Raw genomic sequence first — 20,642 nt, 5'->3', positions numbered from 1 at the left:
CTGATTTGTGGTAATAAAACCTTGCCATCCGCATCAATGCTGATATTTTTTTTGTCATCTGCTATGGAAAGAGGATAGTCATCAGAAGTTTACTGTTCAGAAACACAAGTGTCTTTAATTTACTCACAAGAAGAATTAGCTTTACAGCGCTGCTGGTGCTCCAAGATATACCCGTCTACACAGTGGCACTGGTGATGGCCAATTCGGTCTTCACATATCTGGTCACAAACTCCCCACATCTGGCAATCATCAAAATCTACCATATAGGAAATAACCGTTTGTAATCATGTTTAACAGCATTTCTGAAAAAAATCTTGGACAAGCTATACAGGAATATGGTGATGCCCCTGCCTAAGTAAGTACCCTCTAGGGGGAAAAAAATAGGCATCATCATACTAGGGAAAACCCAAGGTTTTTTCAAATCTATGTAAAGGATAACTTTGCAGGTGATGCACAACACCGCTTGGACACGTTGCCTTTGCATTTCATTTGTTAATGTTGGTTTACAAAATATCTGACTTTTAGTGTAAATGCATCCCTTTAAAACTGTGCTTTCCAATATGGTAGCCACTGCCCTCTGCAGTTTCTCAAATTTATATTTAGATTAACTAAAATAAAATAAATTTAATGATTCAATTTCCAAGTCACACTTGCCCCCTTTCAAATGCTACATATGATTAGTGTTTACCATACTGGAAGACACAGACATTTCCATCACTGCAGAAAGAACTGCCTTATATCCAGTGGCTCAGTAAGACACAAATCTGTGCCTGCAATAAAGTATCTGCAAAGGTCTGTTTACCCAGCTGCCTTTTCTCTGATGTCAAAAATCGTAACCAAAATTAAAATCATTTTTAAGACATGAAAAATATATTCTCTTCTGATTATTCATTAGCATTATTCATTCATTTAATAAGCGCTTATTGAAAATCCATAACACAATAGAGCTCTGTTCAATGCCATAACAGTCTCAGTTCTACCGTGTAAGAAGAGTTTCAATATAATTGACATATAAACAATACAGTATGCGGGGGAAAGAAAGTGTCTTTCTCAAAGATTATAAAGCTTAAGGGGCACAGAAATTGTCTATCTTTGGTCCACCGGTGCCAAATATTTCATTTGACCCCCCAAGTTCACATCCACTCTTCACTCTCCTTAACCCGCTCTCTTCCCTTGGAGAATGACCTCCACAGCCTAAACCAACAATGTTCCCACCCCCCAGGGCTTCAGGAAATTCTCAAGTAAATTATAATTCCTGAGACCCTCAGGTCTAGGATTCTCCAGAATTTCTAGGATCCGATCACAGTTACAGAGTTGTGAGTTGAGTTCTACCACACCTGCTGGATGGCCCACCATCTCGTGACTCCCCAGCAAGAAAGACCAAGAAAGTCCTGAGATCAAGATAACAGTTCCCATTTACCCTCCAGACCAAGTATAACAAAACATTGACCAGCATATCTTTCATTCCAAGGACCGTGACGAAGAAAAAATTAATCCAATTTGGACATGACAAGATAAAAGGCCATGTGGGTAAAAATAAAAGGCCCACATTTGATCTATGTCTCCTGTGCTCTCGCCTCAGCCCTAAGAAAGCACCACGTGAGGCTTCGCTTCAGCAGGAATAAAAGTACAGGACATTCGCCCTCAAACTCCCAGGGTGTCATGACCTCATTCTGAATGCAAGACACTATGACTATGTCTAAGGGTCTGGAGTCACCCTGGGAGCAGTTCTCATGTCAAAAAGAGGGTGAAGTCATAACTAGGAATTCTTGGGTGCAAATGCCCTTCCTATCACCTGGGCTACAAATACTTTACAGGTTTAAATAAGTGTATAAACACTGTCAATTTTAATGACTGAATAAGATTCTATTCTCCATTATGAAGAAGAATGAAGCCTAATTAGTATCCATTGTCAGCCAAAGGGAAGACAAGAAAAATGAAAGGAGACCTGAGGTTTTCAAGAGACTAGAAAAGGTAGTAGAAACTGTAAAAAACACTAAAATGCTGCTTTACAATACTCCAGCCCATTACCTTGATCTACTTTCCTTTTTATTCTTTGTCCCCGCCTACCAACAAATACTGCTTTGAAAGTAATTCAAAAAAATGTTTTTTAGCATAGACCCCCTTGGACACCCTCTGATCCACCTGGCTGTGTGAAATCCCACCATGCTGAATGACCTTCCTGCTCTAACTCTGCACCACGATGTCATTCCCTCAACAAACAGCATGTCCTGTCAATAAGAAACAATCACCCCGGTAAACTGCTCCGGCAGCATGCCTCAGAGGCTCCGCTGCCAGGGCAAGGCTACCAGGAGCAGATGAACGGAAGGACAAAAAAATTTCTTGTCAGGATTATTCCATTTTATTCTTGATGACCACTGAGGCATTCACTGGGGAGCCAGATCTAAGATGGTAAATGTTGTATAGGTTTCCAACACCTGAAGCCTCTGTGATGAGTCAGCCATGCAGAGGATTACAGCCATAAAGAGAGTATTCGCTGAACTTGAAAGACTTGAAACGCTTGAAAGAGCAGACCTAAACATTTCCCCTAAAAGCTCAGCTGAAACAAGTGTAACTGGTTTTGTCGTGTCATGTATTGAAACTAATGAGTTCTCTTTACAAAGAGGGCAAAATATAGTCTTCTTTGAAAGAAATGTGAAATCATTGTTAACCAAGCTTCAAAACTCAGAGGCAAAGGGTGCCTTTGCCTAACTCCTCTTTGGGGCTGAGAGGAAAAACAGAAAAGTTAGTGTAATACTGAGAACATGGCTTCTGGTATCTCTACTGGAATTCCTTTTCTACTAAGAGAAAGCAGAGAGGCCTAGAAAACTAAGAGACTGGAAATCGGATTGGCAGCTGGGTGGCAGTAAAGGGGGTGGAGAAGCCTGACATTTGGCAAAAACACACGAGCAGCCTTATACCTACAGATGAGCACCACTCCGAGAAAAAAGGGATGCAGCCCTCGCAGTGATGCCAGGAAGCATAAGCAGGGGTTCCAAAGTCAGAAAACCACCTAACACATGAGGACATTTGTGTGAAAAGTCTTTTTAAATGACTTGAATGAATCTGCAGTGTTACGATAATGATAATGATAATAATAAAACACAAAAAGTGTCCTATAATATCACTTAATGGTCACTGCAGATCATAAATGTTTTATTTATAAAACGTTCTGAGACGATTAGAAATTTGGGCGCTTTCTTCAATAGTTCAAAGTTCTCCCTGAGTCTTCAGGATCTCTCAGGCTGATTTGCATAAAGCATTTAATCTTAACATGTCTTGTCGAATAGAGTTACTTAAGAGGAGCAATCAGATCCAGGGCAAACTTTGGGACACGGTCCTGATATTAGAAATCTAAAATTACCTACTTTGAACACCACAAGAACAACCTCAACTGGATTGCTTTACCGGATATAAAAATCTTGGCATACAACAGGTAAATGAGCGAGCCCCATTACAATAGTTCTCAGTAACACTGAGGAATAGACTTTCTCAAGAGTTTGTAAACCAGAGTCTTTCTTTTTTTCTTTTTTCTTTTCTTTTCTTTTTTGGCCGTGCCACATGGCTTGTGGGATCTTAGTTCCCTGACCAGGGATCGAACCCAGGCCCTCAGCAGTGAAACAGAGACCTAACCACTGGACCACCAGGGAACCCCCCAGAGTCTTTCTGACATTAAAATTTTTTCTGACTATGAGGAAATTATTAAGATCCACCATAATTAAGTTGGAAGCCATGAGCTGAGACTAAAGACTGAATAATTTCATTAAGTTTATCCAAATTCAATATTTTGGGCCAAATTATATTAATATTTTAGAAATTATTTCAGAAGAAATACTTTTCTAAAAGTATTTCGTATGTGTGCCATGTTTGTTTTCATCCAAAAAACCCTAAAGAATCTCAAATTTCTACGGAGTATCAAAAGAACACAGATATCCTGGTAAAATTCTGAATCATCTATCTTTTGAAGATCCATAGATGAATACTTCATAGTAATGAATTGTTTCAGTTGCCTTCCAGATGCCTTTTCCCAACACCAGTAAAAACCCCTGTGGTCACTTTCTGCTAGTATGTCTGTTGTTCATATAACAAAAGTTAGAAAGAAGGAAAAAGAAATCAGAGCATTAAAAATTCATTGTTCAAACCCTAAAAAACTGAAAATTGATGATACTTGGCCATGTCTAATTCTCCCATCATAAGAACCCCTTCCTAATCACAGTGGGGTGCAAAGCTGGCTTACATCAAAATCAAAACTTTCCCAGTAGGAGAAATCATTCTTATCTTTCAGATAGGAAAGATGTCAGAAATATTTAGTGTACTGGTGTCTAATTCAATGCCAGCCACTGGATGGAAATAACAATGATAGAGTTTGTTCTTCTTTAGTATTAGCTTCGAAAATCAATGGGATTAACAACCAGCACAGCGTGGGCACTGACTGGCCAGTGTGGTCAGTGGATCAGTGACCTGGTGACCCTCTGTTGTGTTGGGTGACCACTCTCTAGTTCCTGGAACCTGGGAAGGTTTGGACATCCTGGGAAGAGGCCAGAGGAGCAGGGTAAGGTACTTGATGGATTCAAGACAGCAGCTATTTACCAACGACATGGAAGTATTTCAGTACAGTCGACCCTTGGCATTCTACGGGGGTCGGTTCCAGGACCCCCCAGGATACCAAAATCCAAAGATGGTCAAGTCCCTTATATTAAATGGTGTAGTGTTTACATATAACCTAGGCACATCCTCCTATATACTTTAAATCATCCCTAGATTACTTATAATGCCTAATATCAATACAATGTAAATGCTATGTAAATAGTTACAAACACAATTTAAGTGCTATATAAATAGTTGCCTGCACACAGAAAGTTCAAGTTTTGCTTTTTGGAACTTTCTGCCTTTTTTTTTTTTTTTTTAATCCCCAGTTGATTTGAATCTGAAGTTGTGGAATTCACGGATAGGGAGGGCTAACTGTATTTAACAAGTATGGCTATATCATTTCTGCTTCCAAGTACATAAAACACAAAACACCAAAAGACTACCTCCATCATCGGGTGGTAGAAAGATATACGCATCGCTAGTCAACTCACTCATCACACAACCACTCTTTCGCCTTGGGTGCCTCACAAAAGCTTCTCAGAGTTAAAACTTCATACTGTCATGTTTTCGGTGAGGACTGTGTTGCTCTTTGTTAATAGACATTCCTATCCACAAGTACAAACTCCGTGATGTTAGAGGGCATGGATCCCACCAATGGCGCAAGCACCGTGATGAAAGACCAGGCCCTCCCACCTGTCACTTACCGACACAGTTATGGGTGCTATTTTCGTTGACAATAAAACCTGAGGGACAGTAACACATCCCTCCAGCTGGTGACTTGTGGCATTGGTACTCACAGCCTAAGAACGGACACAAATCCACATCTAAACAGAGAAAAACACTTGGTGAAATGAACGGTGACCTCTGGACAAGGCTGATTTACAAGAAGTAAGAACTTCTTCTTTCAAAAGTAAAAGCTCAGTAAGCATGCAGCAGCCACAGGAAATCTGTCACCATTCAAGCCTTCCTGCAATACAATGCAAGAGAAAGCTCGGGAGGAGATATGGAGATATAGGTGTACGTATAGCTGATTCACTTTGTTATAAAGTAGAAACTAACATACCATTGTAAAGCAATTATACTCCAATAAAGATGTAAAAAAATTAATAATAATAATTTTTAAAAGCTCAGCACATATTTTTAACAAGTTGTAACTAAGTGTAAGCAAATCCATCAGAAGTGCTGTTTATGGAAAAATCTGGTCATAAGTCTATCTTTGTGTCAACATCATAGAAGGAAATTCCCAAGAATTCCCAAGTCACTGGACACTAAACACTAAACTCTTAACTTTTAACACTAAAAAGTTAATTAATCATGGCTAGCTTCAAGTGGTGGAATTTCAGGTGACTATATTTTTCTGTTAATTTTAGTTTTCTAACTTTTGTACTATGACTATTTAAAAGGGTCCCCAAATGAAATGCCAAAAAGAAGCCATAGAAGTCTCTTTTTTCCAGGGAAAAAAATCCCCAAAACTTTAGGGTTATAGTTAATGGCCACTGCTAGGCAACTACTAGATAATTTAGAGAGAGTGCTATTGATAAAATCAAGGTCATGAATTATATTTTCTTACAGGAAAGTCAGTTGTCCACAGAATTGATGGTTGATGGTGGGGGAATATTCTACAGCCACAGGAGGAAAAAAGAAACACTGACTCAAAAGTACATATCCCTGAAACCAGAAGCTTCTTGGAGTATATCCAGACAACACTTTTTCCATAGGTATAAGCCAGGGAATAAAATCTCCAGAACACTTTAGAGTCATCACAATTACCATTAAATCCATTCTTCCTGGGAAGGGGGAGAGGGGAGTCACAAATATTTTTAAGCTCCTCCCATCAAGAGATGGAGTCTATTTCTTCAATCCATCGAATCTGGGTTTGCTGTGACTTGTTTTGGCCAATAGAACACTAGGCAAACATGACATAAGCAGAGGCTTAAAAGAGTTTGTAGGGCTTCCCTGGGGCGCAGTGGTTGAGAGTCTGCCTGCCAATGCAGGGGACATGGGTTCGTGCCCCGGTCCGGGAAGATCCCACGTGCCGCAGAACGGCTGCGCCCGTGAGCCATGGCCGCTGAGCCTGCGTGTCCGGAGCCTGTGCTCCGCAACGGGAGAGGCCACAGCAGTGAGAGGCCCACGTATAGCAAAAAAAAAAAAAAAAAAAAAAAAAAAAGAGCTCGTACACTGGGGTTTGCCCTTTCCACCACCATGCAAACAAGCCTGGACTAGCCATGCTTTTACTGCAGCATCCTGAGATGTGAGTGAGCTAGCCAACCCACAGAACTGTGAGAAATAATAAATGTTCGCTGGTTAAAGCCACTAAGTCGTGGGACTGTTCGTTCTGCAAACACCAACTGACAGTCTCTGTATTTGGCAATCTGTTATAGAGAAACAGACACACCTTTACCTGAAAGATGCCCAGATAAATTTCCATACTCACCACAGTGTTGTCCTACAGTGATATTGCTTTCATCTTCTCCTTCCGGACAATCTGAAGTCCCATCACAAACTTTAGTAATTGGGATGCATTTTCCAGACTTTGGACAAGCCCATTCATTTGGGTAACATTCATAAGTACGGTTAATTCTGCTTTCTGTGGGGAAAAAAGAGAGTTACTACAGGTCACATTAGAGGCAGAGCCAACTCTTTTTCAATACATGGTTAAGAGAGGATAGAGATCAGGTAGACAAGAAGTCTACAAATGACCTATATTTCACAGTAAACTAGTAGTTTCTAACTCTACGACTGACCTTTTATTGAGATGCTAAGCAGTGGCAAATGGCATTAAGTTCCACTCTTTCTAGGGGAAGCAACTCCCAGCCAGATAAGAGGAGGAAGCAGGAGTGGGCCTGAATTATCAACAAACTAGATGAATAATCCATAGGAGAACATTTAGTTAATTAAATCATGAACAATAGAACTATAGGGCTATCAAGGTAATGCCAGGATTCCTATGTTTGTTTTTATGTGTGTGTGTGTGTCATTTTGAGTTGTTCAGTTTTTGTTTCGTTTCTTTAGTGAAATGTCAACAGTGTAAGAAACACCCAAATGTAGGAAAACAACTTCTTGGATCACTGAAACATGAAACAAATGGATGTTCCCAGAACAAGCATCATTCTTAATATAAAAATCTTACAGAAAAAGCTGAACGAACTTTTTGGCCAACCCAATACCTGGGGCTAGACCCACAAAGGTGACGTGCTTTATTCATGGTGTCAGCAACTTCTGAACTCTTGGAGGTACTACTGCTGATGATAACAGCATGGTGAAGGGGGCAAATATCACTGACAATCTCCTTCTCACTTCCCTGGAGAGTGGCCTTTCCCACAACTAACAATCTCCAGCTCTAAGTCATTTTTCAAGGTTATAAGGTCTTGAGACAAATCACATTTTCCCTCCTTCCCCAGCCTACTTATTTTTATATAGATACATCTAATTAAAATAAGAGTCTTAAAGGGAAAACCTTGGATAGGGCTATAGACAGGGGAGAGACTGTCCTACCTATTTGGCCTTAGTATTGGCAGGAAAGGATTATAATTTATGTTATATTTGAGTTTGGGGTCTTTTTAGGAAAAGCTAGTGGAATCACCTCTTTCCTCCCCATCCACTAATTCCCCTTAAGCCCAGCCAATCCAGAAACTTGCATGTCACACAGATAATTTGTAACAAGGAAAGTAGGAAAAACAAGTTCTGGAAAACACTTTAAGAAAACACTTTCCAATCAGAAGCTCTTCCCCTCCTTACCGCATCCGTCTTCATCGGCATTATCTACACAGTCACCTTCTCCATCACAAACCCAATTTTGATTAATGCAGAAGCCGTTGGGGCAAGTGAATTCGTTACCTTTGCAGGTCTGATAAGAACCTGGAAGAAAATGACAGCTGCACTCCAAAGATACAAACCACTCAGGAAAAATCAAAGTGCTCATCTTGCCACCTAAACTGAGCTCCTAGAAACTGAAATTTCTGTGCCCATTTAGTTCCTTAACTATCTTGACAAAAATGAAAAAGAGGAGGAAGAGAAGGAGAGAGAAGAGGAGAAGGAGGAGAAGAAAACAGCAGCTTTGGGTCCAGGACATGAACTCAGGTGCATCAAGATTAAAAACAAGACAGTTATGTTATATGTTGTCACAGAACAGAGAACACAGACTGACAAAGATGCTATAGACACGCCAATGGCCAACATTCTCTTACTTGACCACAAGCACAGTCATTGCTATCTAGGACCTAATGATTCTGAGTAACTCCTTCCATGATGTCACATTCTTCTCAATACAGTCCCTGAAACAAGCACAGGCGCCAGAAAAGAAATCAGGCATGGCTCACAGAAAATTAGAGTGATACTGAAAATATTTAACAACTTCTAAGGCATGGTTACCCACCAATCAAAATGGGTGTGTAGAAAATCCTTCATTCTGGTAAATAAGTGACCACCAGAAAAAAAAAAAAAAAAAAAAAAAAAAACCTGTCAATTTATTGGAATTTATAAAACTCTCTCATGGAGATTTCATATTCTAATAAAATGAGTCCGGAGGTGGCAACAATGAGAGCGTTCGTGTGCATTGCAGGCAATATCATGGAAAGAAAAGGAGGGTCAGAGTGAAAATGTGGAGGTAACGAAAGCCACCTGCGGGGCTTCCCTGGTGCCGCAGTGGTTGAGAGTCCGCCTGCCGATGCAGGGGACACGGGTTCGTGCCCCGGTCTGGGAAGATCCCACATGCCGCGGAGCGGCTGGGCCCGTGAGCCATGGCCGCTGAGCCTGCGCGTCCGGAGCCTGTGCTCCGCAACAGGAGAGGCCACAACAGTGAGAGGCCCGCACACCGCAAAAAAAAAAAAAAAAAAAAAGCCACCTGCAACCATACTGAAACTTTCCCGACTCGTGATTTTAATGTGGTAAGAATTTCAAAGTAGAGAGGAGAGTTAGGGCCGTTACTATTAGGGACCTTGTCTCCCTTTCTAAGCCCTTCTCTCACTCTGTGAAGGTTATTAGACCCATTCCTGAGATATGAGTAATTTGAGAGTCCAGTGATACAATACACTCTGTATCTTTGTAGCCTAAGGAAAGAATGCAAACTGTCCATCAGCAACCCTTCAACTCTACACAGATCCTTGGAAATTAAAGAAGTCCAAGTTCAGCAACACTGCTGAGGCTCATGCCATGGGCCCTAAATGACAGTCTGGCTCCCTTTGCCATCAGACATAGTGACTCTGTGATTTGAAAAAAGTAGCACATTGGTAGGGAGAAAAAAGAAAAAACACAAAAACACTCCTAACAGCATGACCCAACGTAAGGAAATCACCGTACTGCAAGAACGTTCATCACTGCCATCTTCACAGTCAAGGTCATGGTCGCAGACGTAGGTTTTATAAATGCACTCCCCACTGTCACATTGAAACTCACTGCGCAAGCATCGGTGAGCTGGGACACAAGGTTAAGAAGGGAAAGAAAAGAGAGAATTTCAATTCCACTGTAGCCACTTAATTTCATAGGAAGATTCTGTCTCAAGTTTAAAGAGAGATTCTTATTATGCAGTAGTGTTCTGGTAAATGTTTAATAACCAGTTCTCCAGGAACATAAAAGTCCTCACCTGTAGTATCTGCCAATTTCCATGGTGTAAATACTCCACCGTGGCTGACTTCAAGCTACCAACATGAATTCACTGAACACAAACTTGGAAATGTGCATAACTGGCCAGTATAAACCAGCTTCACCATATTACTTACTGCAGTTGAGTTCATCAGAGGCGTCTCTGCAATCCGTTTCCCCATCACACTTCTGACTGGTGTTATAGCAGGCTCCATTGGCACAAGTTTTCTGCTCACATATTGGGTATCCTGAAAGAACAGAAAGAGCACGCAAACCTTAAATGAAGACGTTGCTTTAGCAATCACTTCTTGAGTGACTACTATATTCTAGACACTAACTGCTAAGCATACATTGGTAAACAAAAGATACATTCTCTGGATAACCTAAGAATGACACAAACAGCAAATTACAAACTGGATTACATGCTTAATGTGGGAAGTACAGAGTGCCGAAAGAGTGCATAGTAGGAGGGAATGGGAGCCCAGGGAAGTCTCCTCTGAAGTGACTTGCGAGTTTCAAGTTGAAGAATGAGAAGAAATTCAACTTATTTCAAAATGGAACCTTCGTTTACATAATACAAATAACATCCCAGGAAAGTAATGTACCACCACATATGCTTTGGGAAACGAAGGGCCAGTTCTTTGGCTGGAGGGTCATAGAAAGAAAACAGGCCTAGAAGCCAGGAAACCTGGGACCTGGGGTACCACTCAGTATCTATTTACTCTTACTCAAGTTGTTCATCCTCTTTGTGTCACCACTTCCCCATCCACACATTTGGATAAGTTCCTTCACAGGGTACAGGGACCTCAAAGGACAATGTCTAGTAAAGCTTTTTGAAAAGCCTGAATAACTGCTACCACATTATGCACATATGGTCACTTCACTGCTATTAACCAGATGCTTAACTCTGGTTTTTGAGATCTCACTGGAAAAATCAGCATGCCCCTTGAAGAAAAAAGGTACTGTCAGTCTCTCCCCTGTGCTTCCCCACACTTGGAACATGTATCTCTCATGATCCCTAAGTGTAGGCTTCATCCTATTGGTTGATTATCTGTTTCCCCCATGACATCATGAAACCCTCTGAGATCAAGGATCCTGTCTTACTCATTTTTAAATCCCCATCACTCAGTACAGGGACTGGGTCATTACTCACTGTGCTCCAGAACTGCTTGGTATTGCTAGAGTTATCACTTAAAAAAGCTTTTAAAAATAGTTTGAATGTCTGCCTTTTATGATCTTTTAATAGCCTCCCTCTCACAAGTATGATATCTTTCTTGGTCCATTCTTTCTTTCATTAAAGATTGTTTTCACAATGACTCTCAGATTCTCTTCTGATTTCTTTTTAAGTAAGAAAAGGGTATGTCTCCAACACCAGAGAGTACAGTCCCATTTTGTGAAGTCCCCCAATAAAGGAATAAGCACAAATATTCTCATCTCCAGAAGTTCAAAACTAGTCTGTTAAGTGTCTTTAAATACTTTAACTGCCAAAGTTACATGTAGTCAATCATATACTAAAATGGAAGGCATTTAATAACTGATTAAAATTTCTAATTTTTCTGAATTTTATTTTATTTATTTATATTTTTTAAACCCCACACTTGTTTATGCATTTATTTTTGTCTGTGTTGGGTCTTTGTTTCTGTGTGAGGGCTTTCTCTAGTTGTGGCAAGCGGGGGCCACTCTTCATCGCAGTGCGCAGGCCTCTCACTATCGCGGTCTCTCCTGTTGCAGAGCACAGGCTCCAGACGCACAGGCTCAGTAGTTGTGGCTCACGGGCCTTGTTGCTCCGTGGCATATGGGATCTTCCCAGACCAGGGCTCGAACCCGTGTCCCCTGCATTAGTAGGCAGATTCTCAACCACTGCGCCACCAGGGAAGCCCCTATTTTATTTTTTAATAGCCCAAGAACCAGCTAGTGTTTAGGGTTATTGATGTCTTTTCATCACTGAGATGGTGCACATTGCAGATGCACCTTCAAAGGGTCACACAGCTCAGTTAAGTAATTCTGCCTTCAAGAGATACCTAGAAGCCAGCTGAGTCCAGCAAGCGATTCCTTTCCCCCATGTGCCGGATAGCGTTTAGGGTCAGTATGCCATCTAGCCTTTCAAGAGAGCAGCAGGCAGGAAAGAAATCTTAGAACACCCAACTCTTTGCAATGAGAAGTTATCCATCAGCAGGAAAATTTATTTGGGCTTGGACTGTGACTCTTTCATTTAAGGTGATTATTGTAGATATGAAGGATCTGAGACAAATATGCTGGGCAGATCTCTTGTTCTCCCTGTCCGTCTTTTTGAGAACCAGTCCCATAAAACGGAAAACCAGTATCCACTAACAAGACTAAAAGTTTGCTGACATGGCTCATTCCCCCAACAAACAAGGCCAGCTTGATGTCATCAGAGAGGGTATTGGAATGGTTAGAGGTCAGCAGTTTGACACTTGGAATGAAGAATGAACAGCTTTCTTGTCTCTGTCCACGCTGATAATGAATCTCTGTCAATCAGCTAAGGACTTGCCTCAACCCCTGTACACCTTCTGGTCTCTTCTGTGTATGATTAAGTGGAGGGGTATGCCCATAGTAAAGACTGCACAGAGCCAAGACACAAAATACACAAAAGATTTGGAAAACTGTTTCCAAAAGTTTTTCCCCCTTTGGATACACACACAGAGGGAACAGGTCCAAGTTGTACACTAAGCAAAGTAAGAAATGAACAGATTCTTCTCCCTTTAAAGATTTCTACTGCTAACAGTATTAATTAATGGGTTTCAATCTACCCCAGAAAAGAGGAAGTCACAATACTTTGTGATAGGGGATCTCTAAAGTCTTACTTTTTGGTTTATTTGCCTGGAGAGTCTGAGCCTAACCTTGTAAACTTTTTCCCATGGAGCAAATCCATCATGTAGCTGAAATGTCCTACAGGACTTAAAGTAAAGGGGAAGTGTAGTAAGAGAGGAGACACTGCACAAGAACACCAGAGAAACTCATCCTGCTAAGTTTTGTTTTAATGGAAAGATGGACAAACGCCTATTAACTAAGGCCCAGACCTCTAAAGTTTGTCTGATACAAAAATGCAAGAACGTCCTCATTGAACATTGTGGTACATGACTCTTTTTGAATTATGGTCTTCTCAGGGTATATGCTCAGTAGCGGGATTGCTGGGTCGTATGGTAGTTCTATTTTTAGTTTTTTAAGGAAGCTCCATACTGTTTTGCGGCTCTATTTACAATAGCCAGGACATGGAAGCAACCTAAGTGTCCATCGACAGATGAATGGATAAAGAAGATGTGGCACATACGTACAATGGAATATTACTCAGCCATAAAAAGGAACTAAATTGGGTCATTTGTAGAGACATGAATGCATCTAGAGACTGTCATACAGAGTGAAGTAAGTCAGAAAGAGAAAAACAAATACCATATGCTAACATGTATATATGGAATCTAAGAAAAAAAAAAAGTTCATGAAGAACCTAGGGGCAAGATGGGAATAAAGACACAGACCTACTAGAGAATGGACTTGAGGACATGGGGAGGGGGAAGGGTAAGCTGGGACGAAGTGAGAGAGTGGCATGGACATATATACACTACCAAATGTAAAGTAGATAGCGAGCGGGAAGCAGCTGCATAGCACAGGGAGATCAGCTCGGTGCTTTGTGACCACCTAGAGGGGTGGGATAGGGAGGGTGGGAGGGAGGGAGACACAAGAGGGAAGAGATATGGGAACATATGTATACATATAACTGATTCACTTTGTTATAAAGCAGAAACTAACACACCATTGTAAAGCAATTATACTCCAATAAAGATGTTAAAAAAATTTTAAAACAGAATGTCCTCATTCACACCACCTTTTCCCTCTCCCTTCCTTTCTCCAACTTCCAAACGATACATGTCCATGTTTGCTCCTCGAAATTTGGAGCTGTCTCCAAATATACATGTCAGATTGGTGCCTGAAGACTTTTTTAATGTTTTCTCTGCTAATGATTTGGCTTGAAGCAAGAAATTTCCATGCTATAGTTCTGTTTACATAATCAAGGAGGAAGATGTGGTTTGAGAAACTCGTAGGCCTCCCAGAATGGAAATCATTCACAGCAGGGTAAGACACACATATTAGGCACTACTCTTTATTATCTTGACAGGAAGGCTATAAATACATTCTGTTCTCAGATTTTGACAAAATAGCCAAAAAGAAGACAAATTGATTCTAAAGAAAGAGAGGGCCTCTTAAAGGTATATTATGACACTTAAGCCAAGATTAAAAGGAAAACAAGAAGTTACTGATATAAGTCCTGCCCAGACACCTGGGACTTTTCAAGGTCTTGAAGTCATCCTTTATAAGTTACTTTATGTTAGTCTGGTTCCAAGGCAGGATAATCCAGTCAGAGTAATGATTTGCCAGAAAAAGTTTACTAGTTTGGCCACCAGCACTTAGCTGCAAGTACCATCCGCGAAGTTAAATAAGCAAAAACAATAATAATCATCAATAACACGTATTGAAAACTATGTGCCAGAAGCCTGTTCAAGTACTCAATGTGTATGAACTCATTTTGTTCTTATAACAACCCAATGAGGTAGTTACGCTATTGTTTCCATTTTAGAGATCTTACATACATGCCTCTCTGAGGTACAGAGAGGTTAGACAATTTGAAAAAGGTCATACGACTGGTCAGCTGGAGAACCTGAACTCAAATTCAGCAACCTGGCCCCACTACGCTTGTTCCTAACCACTATAATAGGTATTGCTACCACTTACAGGCTTCAGAGTAATAGGAAGAGAAAATTACAGGAGGAAGAATGAAATTGAATGAAAGGAAATAATCTTTAAAAGATAGCATGAAAAGAAAGAGAAGAAGCAACGCAAGGGAAAGTTTTTCTTTCTTCCTTTCAGTTTCTCATTCCACTTTGGGAAGTCTGGAGAAGTCAGGCCAAATCTAAATTTCATCAAATTATGGCATATTCTACTAAGGACTTCAATCTGGTATAATCTAAGAAATCCAGGAAACCCTATGCTAGGAAACAGAGCTTTCCAAGAGTACCAGGACAAACAAGAGAGTCCATACCAAAAAAAAACAGACCACAAAGCAGCAGGAGACCAACTTATTCCTCTCTGACCCCCCACCTCCTGTGTCAGTCAACTTCAAGTCCCTGAAGTGACTGTCATCACGGACTAGCATCTAGGGAGTGCAGTAATATGCAAGAGGACAACAGAGAAGCATTTCCTGCCTCTTTCCAAAAAAAAAATATATATATATACATATATATATATATATATATATGTGGTTTTTTTTGCGGTACGTGGGCCTCTCACCGTTGTGGCCTCTCCCGTTGCGGAGCACAGGCTCCGGACACGCAGGCTCAGCGGCCATGGCTCATGGGCCCAGCCGCTCCGCAGCATGTGGGATCTTCCAGGACCGGGGCACAAACCCGTGTCCCCTGCATCGGCAGGTGGACTCTCAACCACTGTGCCACCAGGGAAGCCCTCCAAAAATAATTTGAGGAGCCTTTCAATGAAAAGCATATACATAATATTTATAAAGTGTGAATAACAATTCAGTACCTTGGAAAGAGAAAGTAAATATGGTCTTCCCACGGGCTACTAGAATTGGACTAACATCAAGTTTAGTCTGAGCAGCTTTCAGGAGCCTGAAGCCAAAAAGGGAAAGACATTCACTTATATAGTTTCCCTTACCGCCCTCGCTTTGAACTACTGGGTCTGAAGTCCTAAATCCCTATCTGGTCTCTATCCATGGTGACCTGATCTCAGACCTAAGTTTAAAAAGCACCCAAAAGGCCTGTTCTGAAGAGTTTGGATCTGCAGTACCTCTTTCTTCACATACACAGAACTATCACCAAAATCTGCAAAGGAGGTTAAGACTGACATAGTTCTAATTTTTTGAAAAATAATAAAAATCTCACATGAGCCCTAGCAATGGAGTCACTGAGCCACAGGATGGAACACTGTGCCTCAAATGCTCCAGGGAATAATGCAACATATATTTATTGAAATCCACCTTCCTAGACACCGTGCTAAGAACTGGATAAAGGGATTATAAATGAAATTATAGGTGAAGTAACACAGCTTTTTAAAACTATTTCATTCAACAGATAGTAACGGGACTACTAAGTACTAGAGAAAGTGATGAACTTCATAAAATCCCTGCTCTCATGGAACTTACATTCTATTTAGGAGGGTGGAAGAACAGACAGTGAAATAAATGAGAAAGAGTAACAGTGAGGAGTAGCTCTCTGATAAGGTGATGTTTGAACAAGAACTATTAGGGTTATCAACATGGAGGTCACTGGTGACACTGACAAGAATGTCTTTGGGAGATCTGGAGATGGACTGTTTTCAATGAGTTCAAGAAAGAAAGAAGGAGAGGAAATGGAGATAGACAATGATTAAAGACAATTCTATGTAACTTTGCTGTGAAAGGGAGCAGAGAAGTAGGGTAACAGCTGAGAGGGATCTTAGGGTCTTTTAAAAGATGGGAGATATTTATAATGTGCTTGTAAGATGAAGACTAAATAAGAGATTTTTCTCTTTCCTCAAGGTTTCAGGGCCCTGAATCCTATCTCAAACTGCTAAAAAAAAAAAAAAAAGGTCCGTCTGTGACGTTATATGTAAGATGCGGTCAGTCTGCTTCTTCCTTCTCACCTCGAGTAGAGAGAATAGTAAGAGCGAGGCACAGTGGGGCTGAGTTTGATGAACATGTCCGTCACCAGGCATCACTGTCCAAAGAATGACTTATCCCTCCTCTTCACTCCCTCCCAGTTATGCCCCCAGTTGGAGTTTCAACAGTTAGAAATATAAAGTTAGATATACAAAATTCTAAAGAACAGAAAGTCAGTAGAAATAAAACTTCAGAGACGAAGCCGCCCCCGTGGCAGGCAGACCAAATACTGCTGATTACCGGCAAGAAAGCCTTCATTGTAACAAGGATTTGACCCTTTCTTTGGCATTCCTAAGTAACAAAAGAGAAGTGCTGCAAACCAATGATAATTAGCAATAGTTTTACTCACACCAAAAGCATGCTAATATGGTACTTGATAAAGATGAAATAATCTGTTTACTTAGCTAAGAAAAAATTATACTATTTTTGAGCAATGGAAAGTCAGTGCAACATTATTAATTGAATGACCCATAATTGCTGCATTGTTCCGATGTTTATCTTAGACTCTGAGTGAGTGGGTTTTCCTTGATGCTAATCCCATTAAAAGCAAAATGGATGGCAATTTCAACTCTCTGTTCCTTAAAAATAGTGATAATTGACAAACTGTTTAATAGCAGGTGTCATTTTACAGATGGCCAGACTGAAGAGCAAAATAACTTAGGAAAAATGAACTTTTACCTGTTTCATAGCTGTATACACACACACACACACACACACACACACACACACACACACACACACATATATTTTCAGAAAGTCCTCAAACAGTAGAATAACCAAAAATATCTTATGCCTTATGCATATAGGAACACAGCAGACAAAAAGACCAAATATGATACGAAACTATTTATTTCAAGGATAATCTTTTTATTGGGACCTTAATACCCTTGCCTTTCTTGCCATCTCACCCATTCTTTTCCCTCCCTTCTCCCTGCTTCCCTGAGTGGACCCTTACACACCATTCATTGTTATATAAAAGGAGTGCTTGGAATGGACACAAGGTGCTCTGTCTTGGAGCTCAAGACCTTGATCTTAGAAGCTTGAAAGAGTAAGAACTATATCCTAGGGGTCTGATCTGACAGGCGGGACTATGAACTAGAGTCAAGCTTCCTGATCCTTTCAAATATTTGGGGAAAAGAAATAAGTCCTTCTTGGCAGTTTTCCAACATCCTCCACTATATTTAAGTGGTTTCTAGTGCCTAGAAGACCCATTCCTATAGACAATCTTATTTCTGAGAAATAGACAAATTAAAGCTATATTCATAAACTGATTCTAAGTTTGTCCAAAAGTAATTTTCCTATTCATCATGACTCCAAAAACAATAGAACAAAGTGTCATATCTCACAAAAAGGTTTTCTGTCTAAGCCTCACTTAATCCTCCATTATGTGGGAACATTGTAATTTAAAACAACTAATTAAACAGTTGCTATATATCTGAAGTGACATTTAAAATAGCTAAGTACCTCTAGGACTAAATGGATCTTAGCATGATTATCAATGGCTGCTAATATCACAAAGGGGCAGTTAGACATTAGGTGCCTCCTGATGGAAATACATACCTTTATATACAAAGTGTTGTTGCCCTTATACACACACACACACACACACACACACACACACACACACACACAACCTTGCATGTGTTCAAGCCTCTAGACTAGTGCTATTTTCAGCTGGAGCAGGGGAGGGGAATTCTGCTCCCAGAGGACATTTGACACTGTCTAGAGACATTTTTGGCCATCACAATTGGGAGGTGCTGCTGGCTTCTAGTGGATAGAGGCCAAGGATACTGATAGCTATTCTACAATGCACAGGACAGCTCCCCACAATAAAGAATGATTTGGACCCAAATGTCATTATTTCCAAGATGGAAAAACCTTACTCTAGATCTCGCTACCAATTTCTAGGAAATACAGGGGACAGAAGAACATGTTAAAGGACATCAGAGGGTGGGTGCAATGAGCAAAACCCAGACTATGGGAAACTCCAGAACAAGTCACTTGCTAACTCCAACATATAGATTTTCTTTGGATTTTTATTTAAATGACACTGTAAAAAAATAATAAGCCAATTGAAGAATTTTTAAAACTGAATGGATATCTGATTACTTTAAAGAACAGTTATTAACTTTTATGTATGATCATGATACTGTAATGTTTCAGTCCTTATATTTTAGCAATATAGATACTGAATTATTTAAAGACAAACTTATATGATATCTGAGAACTGCTTCAAAATAATGGAGAGAAGAGATATAGGTAAGACAAAATTAGCTATGAGTTGATGTAATCACTCTGCTTTTGATTATGTTTAAAACCTTCCATAATGAAAAGCTTTAAACAATCATTTTAATAATAAAATAGCTAAGTAACCTATAGGCAAAAATGCTCTGTAAACTTCTTATACAAAAGTAAAGTATTCCAAGAGCATGGGCATAGGGTTTAGACCTAGGTTAATATCCTGGTTCGTCTACGCTTACCTCTTGATCTCTGTAAAGTGGAGATGGTCCTCACACCTACTTTGTAGTACTGATTAATGCGTATATGTGGAATCTAGAAAAATGGTACAGATGAAACGATTTGCAAAGCAGAAATAGAGACACAGATGTAGAGAACAAACGTATGGACACCAAGCGGGGAGAGGGAAGGTGGGATGAATTGGGAGATTGCAATTGCTATATATACACTACTATGTATAAAACAGATAACTAGTGAGAACCTACTGTATAGCACAAGGAATTCTACTCGGTGCTCTGTGGTGACCTAGGTGGGAAGGAAATCCAGGAGGGAGGGGATATATGTATACGTATGGCTGATTCACTTTGCTGTACAGCAGAAACTAACACACCATTGTAAAGCAACTATACTCCAATTAAAAAAAAAAATTGAATATGATAGTGATTGATGCCCTGGGAGTGACACTCTCCTTTTCCCATTTCTCACAAGAGCTCCAAACAAAGACGGAAAATAAAATGAGGCAAATCCTCCCCCCAGTACCGGCACTTTTTAAAGACTTTGATCCAGGTCATTCATTTCCTTCCTGTACAAATCTGGCTGTGGCCAGGAGATCAAAGCACTAACAAGGAAGTATGAGGATTCTTTTTTAATTTCCTCTGATTTGCTTTTTTTTTTTACACTCTTCCTTACAGAACACATAGCAATAAATAAATGAGGTAGAGAGAAATAGGAAAAAATACCTCATTGTAAAACCTCCTTACACGTGTGAGATTCACTTTAGGGCCATGAACCCTGAAGGATTCATGACTTGTATGATTCCAGAAACAATGAGGTTTAACTCTGGTTCAACAATTACTTGTATGTACTTAAAAAAATGAACAAAATCTTGATTAAGTATTCCTGCCCAGATATTTTACAAAGCTCACTTCCTTTCCTTCATTCCTTTCTATAAGAGCTGCTTGAATGCTTGTACCCTGCCAGCTTTTTTCCAGAAGGTCCGTCGGCAAAGTCATGAGGCAGCTGTATTGGTGACTTGAGACTTGGCTGCAGGGTGTTCACATGGAATAAATCCAAACAGTCTGTTTTGGCTGCCTTTTATTTTCCCTAAAATAGCATTTCCTGCAGTACCATTGCATTTGCAATAAAGCACTCATTTTTATCCACTTGTAAATAAGGGATAAAGACACAGACTGTTGGCTGGTGGCACAGGCCTCTGGTTCTGTTCTTGCACAAGGTAGGACTTCCTCCTTCTGTAAATACAGTCCTTCATGAACAGTAATCATCAGACTTGGACCAGAGGACGAGCTGAGCTCTAGCTCTGCCACACACCATTTAACCCTGAACAAGC

The 20,642-nt window shown here is 40.3% G+C and overlaps 1 protein-coding gene across 1 annotated transcript in view; it reads right to left on the bottom strand.

Annotated features, from left to right (window-relative positions):
* Positions 1-20,642, bottom strand: part of LRP2 (LDL receptor related protein 2) — a 283,943-nt gene that overhangs the window by 139,859 nt on the left and 123,442 nt on the right. Inside the window, exons 9-14 of the mRNA XM_067741629.1 lie at positions 10,308-10,418; positions 9,889-10,002; positions 8,329-8,448; positions 7,025-7,177; positions 5,295-5,414; positions 128-256 (exon numbers count right to left, since the gene is read on the bottom strand). Of these exons, the coding sequence (XP_067597730.1) occupies positions 128-256; positions 5,295-5,414; positions 7,025-7,177; positions 8,329-8,448; positions 9,889-10,002; positions 10,308-10,418 (747 nt within the window). The remainder of the gene's footprint in view (positions 1-127; positions 257-5,294; positions 5,415-7,024; positions 7,178-8,328; positions 8,449-9,888; positions 10,003-10,307; positions 10,419-20,642) is intronic.

The sequence above is a fragment of the Pseudorca crassidens genome, chromosome 6 (assembly GCF_039906515.1).
Source record: "Pseudorca crassidens isolate mPseCra1 chromosome 6, mPseCra1.hap1, whole genome shotgun sequence".
NCBI lineage: Eukaryota > Metazoa > Chordata > Mammalia > Artiodactyla > Delphinidae > Pseudorca > Pseudorca crassidens.
The sequence above is the reverse complement of the archived record's forward strand: the minus strand, read 5'-3'. Positions and strand labels throughout refer to the sequence as shown.